Source organism: Crocodylus porosus, unplaced genomic scaffold (genome assembly GCF_001723895.1).
Source record: "Crocodylus porosus isolate Cpor-Errol unplaced genomic scaffold, CroPor_comp1, whole genome shotgun sequence".
NCBI classification, from domain to species: Eukaryota; Metazoa; Chordata; order Crocodylia; family Crocodylidae; genus Crocodylus; species Crocodylus porosus.
Genome location: NW_017728928.1, coordinates 1,570,523 through 1,589,676, shown reverse-complemented (window position 1 = coordinate 1,589,676; position 19,154 = coordinate 1,570,523). Strand labels below are relative to the sequence as shown.

At 48.6% G+C, this 19,154-nt stretch overlaps 2 protein-coding genes across 4 annotated transcripts in view; one reads left to right on the top strand and one right to left on the bottom strand.

Moving 5' to 3' along the window:
- COG1 (component of oligomeric golgi complex 1) overlaps positions 1-9,846 on the top strand; it is a 10,471-nt gene extending 625 nt beyond the window's left edge. The window contains 13 exon segments of the mRNA XM_019542324.1: positions 348-625; positions 1,147-1,328; positions 1,821-1,991; positions 2,104-2,257; positions 3,279-3,489; positions 3,749-4,537; positions 4,884-5,030; positions 5,565-5,726; positions 6,220-6,347; positions 6,951-7,059; positions 7,568-7,677; positions 7,794-7,872; positions 9,649-9,846. Of these exon segments, the coding sequence (XP_019397869.1) occupies positions 348-625; positions 1,147-1,328; positions 1,821-1,991; positions 2,104-2,257; positions 3,279-3,489; positions 3,749-4,537; positions 4,884-5,030; positions 5,565-5,726; positions 6,220-6,347; positions 6,951-7,059; positions 7,568-7,677; positions 7,794-7,872; positions 9,649-9,789 (2,661 nt within the window). The 3' untranslated portion in view covers positions 9,790-9,846.
- Positions 9,847-10,336: 490 nt separating this feature from the next.
- Positions 10,337-19,154, bottom strand: part of FAM104A (family with sequence similarity 104 member A) — a 9,111-nt gene continuing 293 nt past the window's right edge. Inside the window, exons 1-4 of one of the 3 annotated variants that reach the window (XM_019542322.1) lie at positions 17,786-17,930; positions 17,210-17,306; positions 13,292-13,354; positions 10,337-11,032 (exon numbers count right to left, since the gene is read on the bottom strand). In XM_019542322.1, coding sequence (XP_019397867.1) covers positions 10,793-11,032; positions 13,292-13,354; positions 17,210-17,306; positions 17,786-17,814 — 429 coding nt within the window. In that variant the 5' untranslated portion in view covers positions 17,815-17,930 and the 3' untranslated portion in view covers positions 10,337-10,792. Of the gene's footprint in view, positions 11,033-13,291; positions 13,355-17,209; positions 17,307-17,785; positions 17,931-19,154 lie in introns of those variants that run through there. The other 2 variants (XM_019542321.1, XM_019542323.1) reach the window with 2 other exon arrangements.

Below are 19,154 nucleotides of genomic sequence, written 5' to 3'. Positions count from 1 at the left end.
TGAGGGGAGAAGCTATAAGGCGCTCCATGAAGTGTGGGGGGGTCATGAAGGGCCAGGAGGGGGTGGGACCATGGGGGGAAGGGCACTGGCTGTCAATCCCCCTCCCCCAGGACCCTCCTATTGAGCGGAGGGGAGGGGGCATCTCCCCTGTGTTGAGGGCTTCTTCCTCCTCCTCCCCCCCCCACCACACACGAAGTGTCCCCCAATTCCTCTGCACCCCCCACCCTGGCTCCCCTTCTTGGGTGGTGCTGGGAGGCTGGGGCCAACATGACCCCCTGGGTCATTAGTGCTCCGCCAGGGTGGTCCAGCCTCCGGGGGAGCTGCCATGTCCCCATCCCCGGGCCCAGGATGAGCGGCTTGTCCCTTGTCACCCCGCACAGGCCACGCCGGCCTCACAGGAGACAATGTACGTCTTGGCAGCGCAGATCAAGCTGCTGCTGGAGGTGCCCGAGAGGGTCTGGAGCGCCATGGAGGCCTCCCAGTACCTGCAGGCCACGCGGCTCTACCTGCTCTGCTGCCACCTGCACGGCCTGCTGCGGCTGGACTCCGCTGGCTCCTGCTACAGCCCCGTCCTCGCACGCTTCCCCATCCTCGTGCGGCAGGTGGCGGCCGCCACCCACTTCAGGTAGGCCGCCCGGCTAGCTGCGCCCGGGCCCGTTTCTTCCGCAAAGCATTTCGCTGCTTGAACCCTCAGCCAGCACCTCCCAGAGCCATGTTCAACTCTCAGGCCCCGACCTGTCTTACGGGGGGGTGGCATAAGGGTTCTCCTTTTCTATGTAGAAAAACAGACCTAAAAGTGAAGCAGTTTACCTCAAAACACATGCACAGGTGGCCTGTAGCTGGTACCACTCCCAGGGCTCTGCTCCAGACAGAGCTGCTCACCATCAAGTGCATGTGTGTGGCGGCCTATTCCTTCTTCCCCAACTTATTCTTGCATCAGAGACCACGTGTATGTCTCAGTTTATTTAAATAAAACTGGGGGAGAGCATTGCTTGATGAGCCCTGGAACTTGAATCGCTCAATATTGTACTTTGCCACCTTGTTGGCTTCTCGGCAAGTCTTCTGCACTGCTGCCAGACAGGGTTGAGGGATAAGACTTGTACTGCATGCCCACCCCCTGGCAACTGCCTCGTGTTTCCCCGGTAGATCTACCATCCTGCACGAAAGCAAGACGCTGCTGAGAAGCCACACCGTGTCAGACCAGGCGGTTGTTGAGGCCTTGTGCTCCATCATGCTCCTGGAGGACAGTTCTCCGCGCCAGGCCCTGGCAGATTTCCTGCTGGCCAGGAAGTCAGCTGTTCAGCAGCTTCTGAACCAGCCCCATCACGGTCAGTACAACTGGCTTCTGAGCTGCTCTTACAGGACGCAGACATTTGCACATCCATCTTGAAAAGGGAACAGAAACCAAGAGCAAGGGTTTGTAACCACAGTTCTCCCCAGGAGTTTTGTTGCAGTAGATCAGGACTAACCGCTCATTACATCTCCCTCAGTCATTTAAAACAGTGGGGGACCAGAACAAATAGGGCTCCTTGCTCAGTGCCGCTCTTGCAGACTGCTAGGCCACGCTGGCTTTCCTTTACTTGCATGTTGCAGTGGTGACACTGCTCAGTTTCTTGTGGTCAGTCAGGTCTTCCTCTAATTATGGGAGTATCTGGATTTACCAAGTTGAGCATCATACCCCAGTTATCTCCACAGTAAAGGTTTCCCGGCAGCAACATGGCTCCTAAGGAGGAATGTGCTTTCATTATGCCCAGCCTTGTCCTCATCTCTGTTACCTGACTCTCTTGCTGGTGCCTTTGCTGAAAGTCTTCTCTTTACAGGGGCTGGTATAAAAGCTCAGGTGTGTTCACTGGTGGAGCTGCTGGTCACGACCCTGTATCAATCTCACGCCCTTTTTTACACACTGCCTGAGGGGGCACCCCCTGATCCATCCCTGACCTGTGGCTTACTCTTCTCAACACTGGAGACCATCACGGGCCAGCACCCAGCAGGTGAGCTGCCTGGTCAGCCCAGAGCTGTGGCTGGGCTTCCTAGTATTGAAACTGCAGGGACCGAGTAGTCCAGATTGGCTTGATCCAGCCTTGTCCTGCACAATTCTTCCAGGAAAAGGCAAAGTTTTGAATGAGGAGATGAAGCTGGGCAGCTGGTTCAAGCACCTGCCCAGGTCCATAGTGGAGTTCCAGCCAGCCCTGAGGACCCTGGCACACCCCATCAGCCAGGACTACCTAAGAGACACACTTCAGAAGTGGATCAACATGTGAGTACACAGAGGGAGCTTTGATTAAAGGATGGGATAGGACAGCACCCATTGCATCAATCTCTAGCGAGACGGGGGAGACTCTTGGACACTGCTGCCTCTAGAAGGGGAGAGCATGCTCCCTGAACCTAGACAGCCCCACGGTACCCCGTAACATGGGGGATGAACAGTGAAGCAGACTGTGCCCCTTCCTTCTCATGTCACACACACAGCAGTTCCCTGCACTGCTTGGTGATCAGGCTCCTTCAGCACTGCAGTAACCAGAGGCTCTTAATCAAAGAAACAAGCCCTTGTGGGCCCCTACCTGTAGCCTTCATTCAGGGTCCAGCACCTCCTTCCTCTCCAGTGTCCTCCCAGGCACTGAGGGGGAAGCTAGCAAGGCATGCCTTATAAAGACTCGGGCCCCTCCCTTTACCTAGAATGCTTTGCTAAGAGCACCATGACAGCCATACCTCCCTGCCCTCTGTACAGTGGCTTATTCTGCCCCTTGTGACTTCTGCCTCAGGAACCCCTGCAGGTGTAAACAGCTACAGCTGGAGTGAAGCCTGAGGTCTCCTTTGCTTGGGAGATGCTCTCAGCCCAGCCTACTCCTGGCAACTTTCCTCAGTTTCTCCGTGCCCAACAGACACGGCTTACTCCCCTGAGAGCAGCTCCCTCGAGGGCCCCATTGACACTGAGCTAGTGAGAAGGAACGGTTAGCGTATGTGCACTGTTTGTGTGGGGTTTTAGCCCAAGGTTGTCACAGTGCTGGTCCTTGTGATGCTGGGATCCTTTCAGGAGAGCGTGTGATGTCGCATCCTCAAGACAGCAAGTTTCACCTGGCAGGAATGCAGCTGGCTGCACTGGTGTGGGGAGAATGTTCCTGGGTTGTTCCCAGCCCTGTGGGTGCCCCACTCATAAAACTTCTGCCTGGGCAGGAAGGGTCCCAGGATCCTCATGCAGGCCTACCTATAACAGCACAGCGTGCACTGCGGGTGCCATACCTTGAGCCCATGGCACTGAAGTGAACCATTGCCCTCAGGTGTAATGAAGATATCAAGTCTGGGGTCTCTAACCTGCTGATCTATGTGAAGAGCCTGAAAGGCCTGGCCAGCATCCGTGATGCCGTGTGGGAGCTGCTGACCAGTGAGTCCCTGAGCCAGAACTGGGAGGCAGTGTGCCGCCGGCTGCTGGATAAGCCTGTCTCCTTCTGGGAAGACCTGCTGCAGCAGCTCTTCTTGGACCAATTGCAGGTGAGGCACAGCTGGTGGCTTGGTCAGGCTGGTTCCAGCAGCTTGAAATGGATGTCAGTTGTCTGTTGCCCAGCCTGGCAGTCCCAGGTCCAGGCATGGGGTGGCTGAGACTGCCCAAAGAAGTTTGCACAACAGCTTCTCTTGCCACACTCAGAGGGGAGAGGGCTTCATCCTCCAGCATCCTACCATAGCCTTGAAGTGGCTGACATTCAGCCCAGGGCCTGAGTAAAGCACCGTGCTCACTCACTCTCTCTTTCAGACCCTGATGAAGGAAGGATTTGACTCTATCTCAAGCAGCTCGAAGGAGCTCCTCATCTTGGCCCTGCAGGAGTTGGAGGTCAAGTCCAGCTCCTCCGCCCCCAGCAAGCATGTGCAGTTTGAACATAACATGGCCCTGTTCCTGTGGTCTGAGAGCCCAAGTGACCTGCCCCCAGATGCTGCATGGGTCAATGTGGCAAACCGCAGCCCATTCACCAAGAGCGGCTTGTCCATGAAGGCCCAGGCCCTGACCCCCTGCGTGCAGAGCTTCTGCTCTGCTTTGGACACCAAATTGAAGGCAAAGTTGGATGACCTCCAGTTCTACCTCCCCACAGACACCTCCACTTCCAAGGAGGCACTGAGCTTGCAGGCCAGGACCTCAGCCTTCGACCGCTATGCCGATGCGGGCACTGTAGAGGAGCTGCTCCGTGATCACTGCGTTGCCTGCATCCGCCACATGCTGGGCTGTATCCGGGAAGAGCTGCAGGGTGCTGCTGACCAGCTGGACAGCTGTGCTGACCCCCTGGGCAATGCCAAGCTTGACGCCGTTCTCTTCATGGCAAAGCTTTGCCAGTCACTGGGTGAGCTATGCCCTCACCTGAAGCAATGTATTCTGGGGAGAGCGGGGAGCCCTGAGATTGTGTTGCGGGAGCCCCGGGCTGCAAAGAAGCTGGGGAAAGGGAAAGCCCAGGAGATGGATCCCAGGCAGGCCACATGGCAGGAAGTACGGGAAAAGCTGCTTCAACAGAGCCTGTCGGCATATCAGATCTGGAGCTCAGCAGTTACCAAGGTGAGTAGCTGGGGTTCTCAGTCACTGTTTCCTAGAGTGGCTTCTGGTTCACTCACTGCAAGCAGAAGCACAGCTGGTTGTCTCCCCTTCCTCTAAATCATGCTGCTACCAGCTGTGGAGGCACCTGGGCAATTTCTGAGCAATGCCAGGCTTAGCTTGAACCCTGCTGCACTTAATCTTCCACAGTGAAGACCAGAGGAAAAGGCTATGTCCAGTTTAACCTCAGCAAATTTACAACATGGAAAACATGCGGGTTCAGCATTTCCCCAGATTGCCTGAGCCCTGGGACCTGTTACCAAGTCATTGGCTTTTCCCTGATACTCACCAGTGCTTTTGTCCCCTCTAGGTCCTGGTTCAGCGTTTTGTCCAGACACTGTTGTTGGATACGCCCGGCTCCATCTTAGCGATGGCCACCAGCTGGGATGAAATTGAAATCCAAGAGGAGACAGAGTCTGGGAGCAGCATGATGTCGAAGATCCGGCTCCCCATGCAGGTGGGAAGAACAGTGCTCTGGAAGCAAATGCAGGGAGGAGGACAGCTAGGAGCAGCAGTGACTCTTGTGTCAGGCAGTCATCAAATACATGTCACTGCAGGAGGGAGCGTTGCAAGCCAGAGCTGGAATACTAGCAGGGCAGGGACTGTCTTTAGCCAATCCAGGAGCCCTTATGTGTATAGCCACAAGCTAGATGGCAGAACCTGCTTTCACTGAGAGGAAGCACTGACGCAGATGACCTTTCAGCTTCAGCATACACCAAAATGCAAGACCCACAAGGCCCTGAGATGTGGCGTATGCAAGTTTGGGGGGTGGACATTAGTATAGAAGCAGGTGGGAAGAGAAGATCCAGTTGAAGCCAGAAGAGCAGCATGGGATGTAGAGGCAGAGAAGGCTGGCTATGAGAGCAGGGAAAAAAAAAATCACTGAAGGAGGTGGTATTGAAGACACCTCTCACCCCAGTAGTATTTGCAGACTGTGCCAGAACACCAGGAATACTTGTGGTTTTCACTGCTGTCTGTATCTTTAAACTAGACCTCCTGGTACGTTCAGTGCCTCCTCTTCAGCCTGTGCCAGGAGGTCAATCGGGTGGGAGGTCACACCCTCCCAAAGGTCACTCTGCAAGAGCTGCTGAAGACCTGCCTGGCAGAAGCGCTGGCTGGCTATGAAAAGCTTTGTGAAGAGAAACAGGAGAAGGTACATGACTCTATGGTTTCATTGCAGCACCCAGCTCAGACTCCCATGGGCCAGTCCAGGGTTTTACTTACAAAACCTTGTTTCCTGCTGAGTAGGGAATATCTGAAGAGCCAGAAGTTCTGCTCTGGGAAGCACAAAAGATTTTAGGCAGACTTTAAGGGGCAAAACACTGGGGGAGGGATCCAATGCTGTCCCTGCTCCCCTCCGACCCCCCAGGTCTGTCTGAGGCAGCCTAGTTGCCCACCCTAAAACCCCAGAGGCAGTGATGCTAGATCCTGTGCCAGAAGGGGAAGTTGCTGCTTGCAGTGACAACCCCAGCCATCTGCCTGGCAGGGAGACAGAGCTTTGCAAGGCCTTGCATTCCCTCTGCCACTGTGCGGTTGGGGGGGGGGAGGGAGGAACACTTTTAAACACGTTCCTTGTATAAAAACCCTCTAAAGAGCAATTGTAAAAAGGTGTTGAAGCAGGCCCTTCTTGACTGTCCCCTTTGCAGAGAGAAGGTGCGTTCCCACTGACCCAGAACAGGGCTCTGCAGCTGCTCTACGATCTCCGTTACCTAAATATTGTCCTAACTGCTAAGAGCGAGGAAGCGAAAACCAGCAGGGTCAGGCAAGATTCCAGGTGCGGGATATTCCCTGTGTTCAAGCGCAAGCAGCACCGCTGCCATTCGGGCTGCCTCCCAGGTACCTGCCTCAAAAACGCACTCAAACCAAGGAGCAAAGGAGCCAGTGAGAGGACTCCTCTAGAGATGGCATCAAACCACACAGGAAGCCCTGTAGGATAGCAGAGTGGGCCTGCAGGTCTGTGCTAATACCCACAGGCTCTTCTGGGGATGGAAAATGGCAGTAGCTCCTCTCCCCAGCATAACATTCACTTTTAAAAGGGAACGGAGTGCAGTTAGATAATTCCCAACTCAATCTCTTGGTAACACTCAGAAAATGGCAATGGAAAAGCTGTAACCACTACTCCCACCTCTCTGCCATGGCAATAAAAGGGCCAAGGGAGTAAGAGCTGATTGAATACAAGGGGGTTTTGTACACCACAGTGAAGCAGAGAACTGCTGCTTCTCTGACCTGTAGCTTCTGCCAGGTTGGAACGGAGGCCCCTTGTTGGAGGTGGTTCCAGAGGGAGGGAGTAAGGGAACACGTTTGCAACTTGTCCACCCTCTCACCGACTTGCACTAAAGATGAAAACATGACCAGCATCTTTCTGATCTGCCGGCAGGGTTGAGAAGGTGACCGACTTCCTGGAAGGCCACATAGATCCCTTTGACTTGGATGTGTTCACCCCGCACTTAAACAGTAACCTCAACCGCCTGGTGCAACGAACTTCTGTAAGTTCAGGGAAAAGTCACTCTCTGCAGCAGGAAGTAAGCGTTGCAAAACAGGTTTACTGCTCTTTTCTTGGCTGCCGAGTGCCAGGAGAGAGCACTCTCAGCAGTAGGAGGAATATTGAAAGCCTCCTGGAGATGAGAGCAGCTTGCAGAGAGAATTACATGATCATTCATGTAATCTTCTCTCAAGTCTGATCAAAGAGGAGTCACTAGAATCTGTGAAATGCTTGGGTTAAATGCTGCTAAAACCATCCCAGAATTCTGCTGTTACAGTAGCAGGCAGCTCTGATGAAAGGCTGGGAGTCTAAGAGGGTGAGGAGAGACATTTGGTACTCACTTCGACTGGAAATTAAATTAAGCACCTGGCTCAAAGCATTTTGGCAGAAGGAGGAAGCAGCACACCACACAAAGACGTATTATGCAGCACACCCACTATCAGCAGGCAAGGGCGTCTGTGCAATCCTGCACTACCAGAAAGAAAACAGAGCTGCTCTCTCCTGTCTTGTAGGTTCTGTTTGGCTTATTAACTGGGGCAGAGAATCAGTACATGAGTAGAAGCAGCACTCTGAGCTCCCAAGAGGCTCACAATATCTTGCCGCTGGCATCGAGCCAGATCAGGTAAGTTGCTGTACCACTGCCTGCATGTCCCAGCCGCCCTCTGGCACGATAACATGTCAGAACCCATACTGCACTATGATCGACTACATTTTCTTACCTGCTGATTTCTCCCCAAGATTTGGACTTCTGCCTCTGAGCATGTCAAGCTCCCGAAGAGCTAAATCAGCTGCAAGAAACACGGAGAACAAGCCTCAGGTCAGTCAAGCAATTTGCCCTTACCTTGTGCTCTAGGTGTAACAGGGGCTGGGAAGCCACATCAGCAGGGTTCCCAGACAGCACCAAAGCATTAAGAAGTGAGCCAGTGGTTCTGGGGTGCCTATGGAGGAAAAATAGTTTGAGCAAATACAAATTAAAAAACGCATACAGAGATACGAGCAGGCAAATGTAAGTCCTCATTCTTGCTTTTACGGAACGCCCCAGTGGGTCACTCTCCAAGTGACTTGCTGAAAGCCACCAGCGAGTGTGGGGGCTCTGGGGCAGAATACAAAGCGTTTGGCAGCCCTGAGCTCAGACCTCAGGAGCAGTGGTTGGCTGTGGAGGTGCTGGAGATAGGTGCACTGGTAAAAATTGGCTAATTTCACCCCCATCTGCCATAAAGTTTCTAGCACCTGAGTTCGTTAGTTTGGGGGGGGGGGGAGTCGATTAGTGCACACTGTTCTGTCTGAGCTAAGCTGCTGCCATTCCAGTCAGTGTGCACAGGGCTGGCGATGGTCCCTCTGCAGCATACCTGGCAAGCGGACCGTGCAGAGGCTGTGGGGCTTTGCAGAGGGTTGGAGACAGGTGGCTGGATCAGAGTATGAGCACCAGGGCACAAGACCACAGGCATCCCCCAGAGAAGCGCAGCAGAAACTCGACCAGATGAGAAACAAAGACAGCACACAGGTCTGATTTACTTAGAACTGAAGGGAAGCTATGAGCGATGCATTAAACAACTGAATGATGCTAATTAATTCTAACTCCCTTCCAGTATGGTGCTGACCTGTAAGCTCCTGAAGAAGTCTTGCTTAGGTATTTAAGCCTGTGTGATTTCTGAGTGGCTTGCTTTTCCTGCCAAGGCTTTGTGGTGTGCAGTTACTCTTGTGAAGAAGAGCAGACAGCTACTGCATCAATACACATCCCCTGCACTTTGATTGGGCATAGCTGAGCTCCCATGCTGAGGACTGAGAGCACTGTGGCATGCCAGGCTGCTGAGGGACTTGGGAGTTGTAATGCACCCTTGCTACCAAGTCCACACTAAGCCAGTAGCTCATTCTGTTACTCTCCAGATGCCTCTCAGCTGAGACAGAAGGACAAGTGTGCTACTCTTGCATTCAATAAAGATCACCTGGTTTTGCAACAGCAGCAATGCCCATAGAGGTGAACCCTGCTTTAAAAAGAGGCTTTTTTTTTTGACTTCCTGCTGTTCAGGAACAGCTGGAGGCAGTGATTCTGTCCCTCTGCCTCTCCCAAGTGTTATTCTGAGTGAGTTGTGATGCATGTGCAGTTTCACGTTAACCTCCTTTCTCTAAATTACTGGCAGATGCTTCCCTTACCCCCAACACTCGTGATCCCAGCAAAGCACTTAGACAAAATAGGGCCAAAGAACTGTATCCAAATCATATTCAACCCTTCCTGCAGAAATGGCTAACTCCACCATCTTGTCTTGGAGCTGTGTAGGATAAACTAAAGCAACACACTTCTGCTACATATGATGGCAGAAAGTTACACTTTTTGCCAGAAACTAGATGCCTCACTGTAGACCCAGGTGCTAGCAATCGTGACTGTTCATTACAGCACATAGAGGGCTTAATGGTATGAGTCGCACAGGGTATGTGGCAGGGTGAGAAGGGAGCAGCAGGGGCTTGAAGTTAATCAGCTGTTTCTCTCAAGTTAAGTTCTTGATCCTTCTGTTGGAGCTGTTTTCCACTTAACTGAAAGCCGTGTCTGGAAGCAGCCCCATAGTCACCCCCTCTCCCTTCTGAAAACCAACAGGTTCCACCTGCTGCCATTTTGAGAGCAGAAGAGGCGGCTTTCCACCCAGGCTCCTTGTTCAAGCAGCTTGCCACAGAGGAGGAAGACACCTCCACCCCCTCTCTCTTCAAGCTTGGCTGGCTATCGAGCATGACCAAGTGATCCAATAAAATGCTTTGTCCATTTGCTTCCACTCTCCCTTTTTTGATCCCACCCTCATTCCTGCATGCTTCGCTTACCTTTCTTGTGTGGCCTGTTGTTCTCCTGTCTGCCCCGGTCACAGTAGGGTACTCTGGTCTCTTCCTTGACCTGCTTCTAGGCTAAGGATGTTGTGGTCTGACCACTGGAGTAGAGGACTACCCCAGTCAGCGCACATTTCCTTCATTACCTTGTAGCCGAGGGAACCACCCAACCCAGCACTCTGGTTTGTTTACAGCAACACCGTGTTGAGTTGGAAGTGACCCCTGTGCTCTTCAAATATTATCTCTAGCTGAAACCTGCTTTGGGTTCTAGATCTTCCCAGTTCTAGGCTCACCTGTTGTGTCCTGGCAGTACCTGTGAATGATCAAACAGGCTAGATCTTACCAGGGAAAGGCCAGCTACTGCTTGTCCTTACAGTTGACCCTACTTTCTGAAAGCATGTCCCTCTAACCCTTAAATGCCCAGACTGGTACGCTGATGTCCGAAAAGAAGATAGTTCACTATGGAAACTTATTTACTAGTTTATTGAAATTAAAAAAAAACAACCAAAAACAAAAAAACAAAAAAAAAAAAACCAAACAGAAGAGACTTATAAAACTGAAGATGAATGTTTTGTAAGAACTTTTACATAAAGCAACGAGTTGCTAACAAACAGATTGGGCAGTCAATTGGAATTGGACCATTATGCACTCCTATAAACACAGATCTGGATTCTCAGACTCAGCTCGACATGTCATTTGTACCCACCCCAAAAAGAATCCTATAAAAATTGCTTCAAAGCCCCTTTTGCATTGCAATAGTGCAGCAAACCACAAGTAAACAATTTCCTGTTAACCTGTTATTTCAAATATAGACTGAAAAGGCAACAGGCGTTTTGTGCAATTCCATTTTAACAAACTTGAAGTTGAAATATCAAATCTACACAGTGCTGTCCCTTCACAGAAGGCAAGGAACTGCTGCTTCATCATGTCGGAGGGCGCCCCCGGCTCTGTAAGCTATGAAAGTGTGCCTCCTTCAGGATCTGGTTGATGTGGAAGTAAGGACCTTGACTTAGTGCAGACTGCTCCTGAAGGGACTGAGAGGTGCCAGGGCTGGATCCTGCAATGATCTGGTTTAAGCTGCTTTCTGGACCGCTTGCTCTGTCAGGGCTGTGGATGCTACTGCTACTACAACTGCTGCTGCTGCCGCTATCGCTGCTGGAGGACTATGGAACAAAGACAAGGTTACATGCAGGTGATACTTAACATGGTTCTTCTCCTATGCATATTTGTAAATGGATCAAACTTCTTCCAAAAGCTCCCGCCCACCAAGTTTCAAAGCTCAGGTGTTGACCGCTGAGCCATTCATAGATGAACTCCTCTGAACTACAAGACAGCATATTTGCACAACAAGCACTTGGATGATGGTCAGTCTATGGAAGCACTTCAGAAAGCCAGTGATGGGCAGGTTACTGTGGCCATTTCAGCACAAATCAAAACCCACACAGCAGTTCTTTGCAGCCTCACTTCCACCCCCTTACCTATGGGAAGCTTCATAACCTTTTGGCCTAAAAACTGGGGGGGCAGGAGGGAGAGCCATGATTCCAGTTAAGTTGTGTTAGTGCAGCAGGGCAAAAAGACTTGGAGTAGGTGACAAGAACAGTTGAAATAACTGTTTTCAGACTAAGCGCGGTGCATCACCCATTCAGTACTCGTAGAATAGCACAAGACGTGGGGAGCTTCCAAAGTGAGGCAAGGTGCCAAACGCCACAATAGGATGCTCGCCCGTGTGGGGCAGTGAGCACTGCAACACCACACAGCATCCATGCAGCACATTTCCACTTTGCATCGGCAAGGTAGATGTCAGGCTTTCTGCATCACAACACTGCACTGCAGTGAGAAAGGCTGATCCAGGGATTACACCAGTCTCAAGGCTGCTAGAGTGCAAGCCACTAAAACAACTTCGCATGCGACAGTGAGGGCTGAACTCATGATTTAGCTTGCACAAGACAACAGTGTCCTGCTGCCAGGGTTTAAGCATCTGCATGTTTTATAACAGGCACCACAGAAGCACTCATCAGCCACTCATATTTAAGCTTATTTTCTGACGTTTCAAAGAGACATAAGGTGACTGTGGCTAAACTAGATTAAGGAGAGCTAGTAAGAGGTTTCATCATTTGTTTTTTTTAGCTGCAGTCAAAACACTTCCTCTGTTGTGCTCTTCTCACACAATATTTAGGATGTTGCAGGATGTCACAGGCCTATGAGAAAGTGACTAGTTAATTAGCTAATGTGAATTCAAACTTACAGGACAGCTAGCTCAAACAAATGGACGATTATCAGTTATAAAAAAATCTTCCAAGATCAATAAAACACTCTCTTTTTCCCTGAAGAGGCAAGAGGTTTTTTTAACCACAAATATGCTCCTGGACATAGGAATATGTTACATTTGGCCAAATTCAATGAAGAGATGTTTGCAAGGCAAGTACAGCTCCCTCCAGCTTTGCGTTGATCACTGGCGATGTGTAGGGGCACACACGGGAGCATGTGCACCCCCTGGAAGTTCCAGCTGTGAAACCAGAAGTGCTGACAGAAATTCACTTCTGGTTTCACAGCTGGTGGTTCAGGGCTGGGCAGCTGGCCGCTTGGAAACCCCACCCCACCCCACCCCCGTCAGCAATCTGGTGCTCCTGACTCAGGAGGCACCAGGTGCCCAGGGCTTTGATATAAAGGCCATTTTTGATTTCCATGGGGAGGGTCCATCATCTAGATGCCTGTCTTGGCAGCCAGGCTTTATAATAAGTGTGTTTGTGGGGCAATTTCTTTAGAGTCGGCAACTGCAATTTAATGATCATGACCAATAAGATACAGCTACTAGGAGTCTGAGACCTCAAAAGTCAAAGCTTCACTGCATCATCTTTGGAGAAAGATATACTGAAGAAAAGTGGCACCCACACAGTAGAGTTTGTGCCAAGCTCTGCAGCAGTGCCGGACCATGAATTTCACATTGCACCAGAAGCCACTGACATGGCCCAGTCCAAATGAGAGGTTCTCAATCAAGCCATTTCAGAGCCTGCTGAAGAGTAGACTGAGACCCAGAACACCAATTTATGCAGTACATCACCAAGGTCCCACCTAGAAGCACATGGGATTTCATTTTTGCTCTTTAAACACACCTTTATAGTCCACCTGTAATAACAAGGAAGAAAACAAAAGCTGGGGGCTGACACCTGTTGAGTCTGAAATCAGTGCAAGAACACTGACAAAGTTTGACTTGCCTGGGTAAGTTAGAAGCAAAATAAATACATAAAATAGTGTATGAGCGACTGGCTGCTCATCCTACCGGCACTTTAGAGGAGACTGCCTGAGGAAGGGGCATCCACTAAGGCATGTTTGCACTAGCACCTCATTTTTCATAATGTACACAATTAAAATGCAACACTGTTACGCGGGGCAAATTACAGCAGCCTTGGAGAGAAACCCACCGCACAGGACACTTTGTTTCCTTTTAGTCTGGTTTCTTTACTGTTTTTCGTTACAGGCACCTTCTGCAAATGAAGGTAAAAACTAGTATCAGTAATTAGTCAATGCAAGAATTTCAAGCTGCAACAGAACAAACAGTTTAGAGCCACCAGTAGTATGATGCTCACTTTCTACAGCCAAAAGCCGCCTTGTTCCAGCTGAGAGAGGAAAGTGCAGAAGAGACTGTGTCCTGGGACGCGTTTCCTACTTCTAAGGCTGTTGACTATTAGATCCAAGCAGATCTCAAGCCACTTCTGCTCAGGTGCAAAAATTCACATAGGGTATGTGAAGCCCTTTACTTTCCATATCATACTGCAGGCCTGACCACTGTCTATTATTAAAAAACCCTTTATAAATTAGACTCACAACTAGACTAGCAACCCTTGAAGGTAGGTGAAGCCACTTCAAAGCTTTAGCTTATTCTGCTCCTTCATTACGTAGCCTCAAACTTTGCTCGACTTAGACCCCAGACACTGTGATTCAGTTTAAGACATTGCACTGAAGAGCTGCAGCGACTTCTGTCACCATGGTACTACTTGTGGGGACCTGAGCAGAAGAGCCACATTCAGTTTGAGAGCAGGCACCTGCTCCAACACAACTGTAACACACTCAGCTAGTGAGAAGTGATTTCCTGTCCTGACTTGAGCTAACTAATAACACTGGAGCCTGTGGAAACAGGGTTAAGCAAGAAAAGGTTATTCAGGAAGGAAAAACATTAGTCAGGCAAGGCAATGAAGATCCCCCATCCATCCCCAGGAAAAAGTTCTTAGCAGCTCTCCTTGCTGATTCTGTTGGTGGATAAAAGCTCCATCTAGCAATGCTGCAAAGATACTTGTCAGCTGGCACCTTCTCAGACCTGCTACGGTTCTATGCAGATCCACGTATGCTGTAGCGGAGGAATACAAGACATTTGCATGTATGCATTTGAAGACAGAACCAAAATTGTTAACCTATAAATGGACATTTACAGCAAAACCAACCACACCAAGCTCATGTCTTGGAAAAGGTGAGGGCCAAAGTAGATTGGAAATGTTGTGGTGAACATTCGACGTGCGGCCCCTGTCAAGTTTTAACATATCCAGGAGCTGCAGCATGGCCATTTCAAATGTACATTTATGAATCAAACAACTCTGCAATGAGCAGAACTGATAGGTGCTGACAAGAATCCCAATTTTGGTGGCTGGAGGATCTAGTCAAAATATCAAGCATGTTGTCTATGGTGTGGGGGATGAGCTTTGGGGAAAAAGAATGAAGATTTTTGGACTGAATCTAGCTCATGCAGGCAATGAGATAAAAACTGCCCAATGCATGAGGGCTACTTAGAGTCACAAGTCAATGCCCCATCTGTGAACTGTCATTAAGAAATAGTAATGCTGTATGTAAAAAAATATATATATTTTTTTAAAAGAACAATGCCACCTAAACACGACATGTAAATTACTGTCAAGTGCATAAAGCAAATATCCTACCATCCTTAACTATTATTTGTAATATTATAGGGTATGACATTTTCAGAAAAACAGATTTTCAAGTTCATGGTCTGCCTTTAGAGAAATCAAACTCAACAGGATGCCTAAAAGACAGAAGAAAGTTATCGAAAGTTATCTTTTAAACCAAGAAAGGGGAGGGAGAGGGAAGTCACAATTACTTATTTATAATTTCATTTTAATTATGCATTTACATTTACCCATCGCCTCCAATACCCTGAAGCTGATCTAAAGTTCTGAAGGAGAGCTGCCTTGTTTCTGTACTTTGCAATTATGAAGCAGAGACGTTACACACAGTCAGCAATTTCAAAGCGGTATGAATAGCATGTTCATGCACCACAGACAGAAGAATTTAACTATTTGGCATGGAAAGTTTTTAAAAAGCCTCTGGAAAAAATATTGATTTAATCTCATCGTTTAGTTTCAGGGCACACTTGATTCAATGATCAAAGATGAGAACAGCAAGAAGGAAAAGTAAAGCATGAAGAGTCAGCTCTTGCAAAAACTATATGCAGCAGCAGCACTTACCGTGAAGCCTAGATCCTACAGGCACAAATACCACCGATGTTTTTAACTCCATGCCCAGCAGGAACACTCCCCCCAGTACATCAGTAAGATGAGATTCTACTTTTTCTGCACATCAGTGCATTTTAATTTGTTAAAAGACAGACTCTGGCAATGCAGGTGCATGCACAAAATGGTAGGCTCAATGTTAGATTAAGCAATTTGATTTCAGTTCAATTTTACTGATGGCACAGCAGGCAGGAAAACCATCACCCAAGGTTCATGCCCATGCTTCCAATGTGCAGACAGTTCAGAGAATCAGCAGCTGCACAGAAAGGCTTTATTAGAGCATCCACTCACTCTACACAGTTACTCAGTTGTTCCCATTTCTGTGAATTTACTAGTTGCCAAATCCAATGTTTAAATGACAAGCAACAGTGTTTCAGAAGGTTTTTCCTGAAATTCTAAGTTTCAGTACTCTTAGTTCAATCCTTTGTTCCACACTAAAATTCTTCCCCCTCCCGCCACAAATCTTGTTTAGCTATCAACTACTCCATACATGTCAAGTGATGTTTATAACCTGTTTGACACGTGATTCAGAGTCAGACAGGAAGCAGCTGGTTTTTTTGCTCTGCCCATTAAACCCCAGAACCAAAAGGCAATTTCATTCCTATACACAATACCATACTCTGTCACACCAGCCACTAATTTTCAGGGAGAGACTCTTCCATCTGTTTTTAGCAACATGCCTCTCTGGAAATGTGGGTGTTATGTACATATATTGAAAAATCCTAATACAAAGCCATCTCATTTTAACTTCCTGAAAGACAAGGTCTGAAGGAATCTCCTTCTTGCACCACTTATTTCTAAGTTTGCAGTCGATCACTGCAACTCAAGAGTACAAACACCAACTTTTCAATGTCAGCGAGTACAATGTAAGCAGCGCTGGACACAAAGCACAGTTTGGAAATAACGATTTTTCCCCAAAGGTTTCAAAAGCAGGAAATCAACTCTCTATCCGTGCATGGCTCTTTCCATATGAGGATCAAGGAGTACCATAAACATTACTTTTATATGATGCGGCCAATGGCTCTGCAAGAAATCCATGGGAACTTTTTAATTTCAGCAAAGATTAGATCCCCAGTCTTAAAATACCCACAAGTTAAAAATCCCCCATTTTACAGGCAGGGACAACCAAGAAACTGGGAATTTAGGAGGTTATCAATTGTCTCTCTCGCACACACAAACACATAAAAGCCCAGCAGAGCAAAATCCAGAGAGCTCACAACTCTTGCATTAAAGACGAGACTCTCAAGAGTAAAAACACTTAGCATCAATATTGTACTCTGCAAACAGCAGTCTAGCATTATTGCTTACAAGGAGCACTATCACAGCTACCAACATTACAGAACTATTAGCACATGGAAGTTTCTATTATCAATTAATTCATTTTAGTTAGTAACAAATAAAGGAAGTTGGGAGTGTACACAGCCAGATGAAAGCAGCCACACGCTCCTGTAATCCATTTATTATCTTTCTCGTTTTGCTATACCCAAAACTCAGTCCCTGAGGGGCAGGGAAAGTCTCTCTGCTGCCAGCATAATGCAGTGGCTGCACAAGTAAGTGAATTATGGAATATCAGATATGTGAAAACATTCATTCATGTAAAAGGTTACCAACTGAAATGGAAAACATGCTGATTTCCAAACCGTGGGAAGAAAATCCAGTACTTGAAACTCTTGAGCCTGGGCACAGCGTTATGCTTCACGTATGAGGTATTTGTACATTTGAGCAAGTGATTTTTCCCCATAAGCAGAATTATGCACATGCCAATTATTACTTCAGTTCCAGCTTAAGCAAAACCCTGAAGCAGACCAGGAAGCATCTCACCTCTGTATCCCAGGAGTCCTGAAGGACTGCGTTTCTGGTACTACGCTTAGTTTGTGGGATGTGGCCATCTTCTTCATTACCATTCCGCCTCCTTTTCCTGAGGAAAGGCATGGAGGGGGTGGGGGGGAGTTAAAAACTTGGCAGCCCATTCTCAATTTACCTTGCCTCATATATTGCCTCGTCTAAGCCGCGAGTCTTAAACCGAAAAACTGCAAATGATAAGTACCTATTGAATGCTCCAAAAACCTAACCTCTGCTGTGGATTTACATTTTTTTCCCTGCAACTTAATCATTACAGAGAGCTTGGAAATCTCCTTTTTTTTTTTTTTTTCCAAATTTTTCCCAGGCTGACATTTTCAAAGCAATCTAGGGGTTACAGACTCTTATTTTGCAGTAAAGTTAGCGAGAACCATGTACATAAATACTCTAAACTCCTCTGAACATCTCAGCCAGGCAAGTAAGCTGCTTAATACATAAACATTTCTAAAAATAACCCTGGGGATTTTGAATGACATCCGCTTGTCTAAGAAAAGCAGCAGGGAAGAGAACAGCAGTGACTAAGTCTTCAATAGGTACCCAGTTAAGTTCATCTTGTTTACATGCATCCTGCAATCAAGACATCCATGTCTATCTACTTCCTTTATCTTCTCAACCCTGATAGCATTTGAAGCCAGGTCAGAGGACAGCTATTTTAACTCCTAAAAGCATCACAATTAAGACCCTGCAAAAAACATCATATGCAAAAGCCAACCCTGTTAGCCCCTCACTGCTTTGGATGTCTCTGCCCCACTTTTGTGACATCAGTCCCGCTTCATGGGATTATCAAGACAAAACACAGCGGCAACTAATAGGCTTTTAAGAGGCTGACATCCCAACAAATTAGCAATGTTTGAAGAGGAGCACCATCCAGCTTCTCCCATCCCGGTTTGTTTGCTGACAGCTGCATCCAGAGGCTTGTCAGGGTCCACATGCCAAACAAAACCTAGGGCAAAGCTGCTCCAGCTGCCAAGAAGCAAAGTACCCCACGTTAACGCCCAAGAACAATGCCTTTAGACGGGCACTGCTCTGTACAAAGGATGGGACCGCAGAACAGGGCACTGGGACAATAAGACCTGCCATGTACTGGGTCAGACCATAGATCCGCCTTGCCAAGACTCTGGAGTCATACCAGGCAGAGGCAGAAGGGTCTGAACAGCGTTTTCCCTCCCAACTATTCCTCTCTCACTTGCACCCTCCAGCATTTAAGGCCTAGGGAAGGCCTGATTTGGAGGCCATGCCCCTCGATCCCACACTCAATAGCAGCCGATGCCCCTTTCCTCCAGGAACACGCCCAAGCCTGGCGAAGCCGTCAGCTTCCCCCATATCTGGCAGCAATGAGGTCCACATTTTAATTACAGGCTGCATGAAAGAAAACATCCTTTTGCTCATTTTAAACTTGCTACTAACTCATTTCAGTTTGCGTTGCCCCATCCCTGTTTTGGTCTGGAGAGAGAGAGTCAATAATAAATCCCTACTGACTCTCTCCTCGCCATTTACAAGCAACTCTTCTTTGGGTAGATGCAATGTATTTCATTATGCCAACTCAGCAGTTTGAAAACAGTTCTTGGCAAGCTTTTGGGCGCAATCGCCCTTCTTCAGGCTTAAGGAGTCTCTGCTGGTCTGAGACTCTAACAAATCTCTGCCATTTAGTATTTTGTGAACCCTTATCATGCCCCCCCCAAAACGGGTCTTTTCTACACTGACCAGGCCTGGCCTCTTTAGTCTCCCCTGTAAGGAAACCCCTCCACCGCACTCATCACCCTTGCCGCCCTTCTCTGGGCCGCCGTTCTGAGGCACGGGGACCAGAACTGGGCGCAGGAGTCAACATGTGAAGGCATCAGGATTTATCCGGGGGCGCCCCAATGCCTTTCGTTTGGTTCACAAAGCCCACCCCCGCCACGCCCCC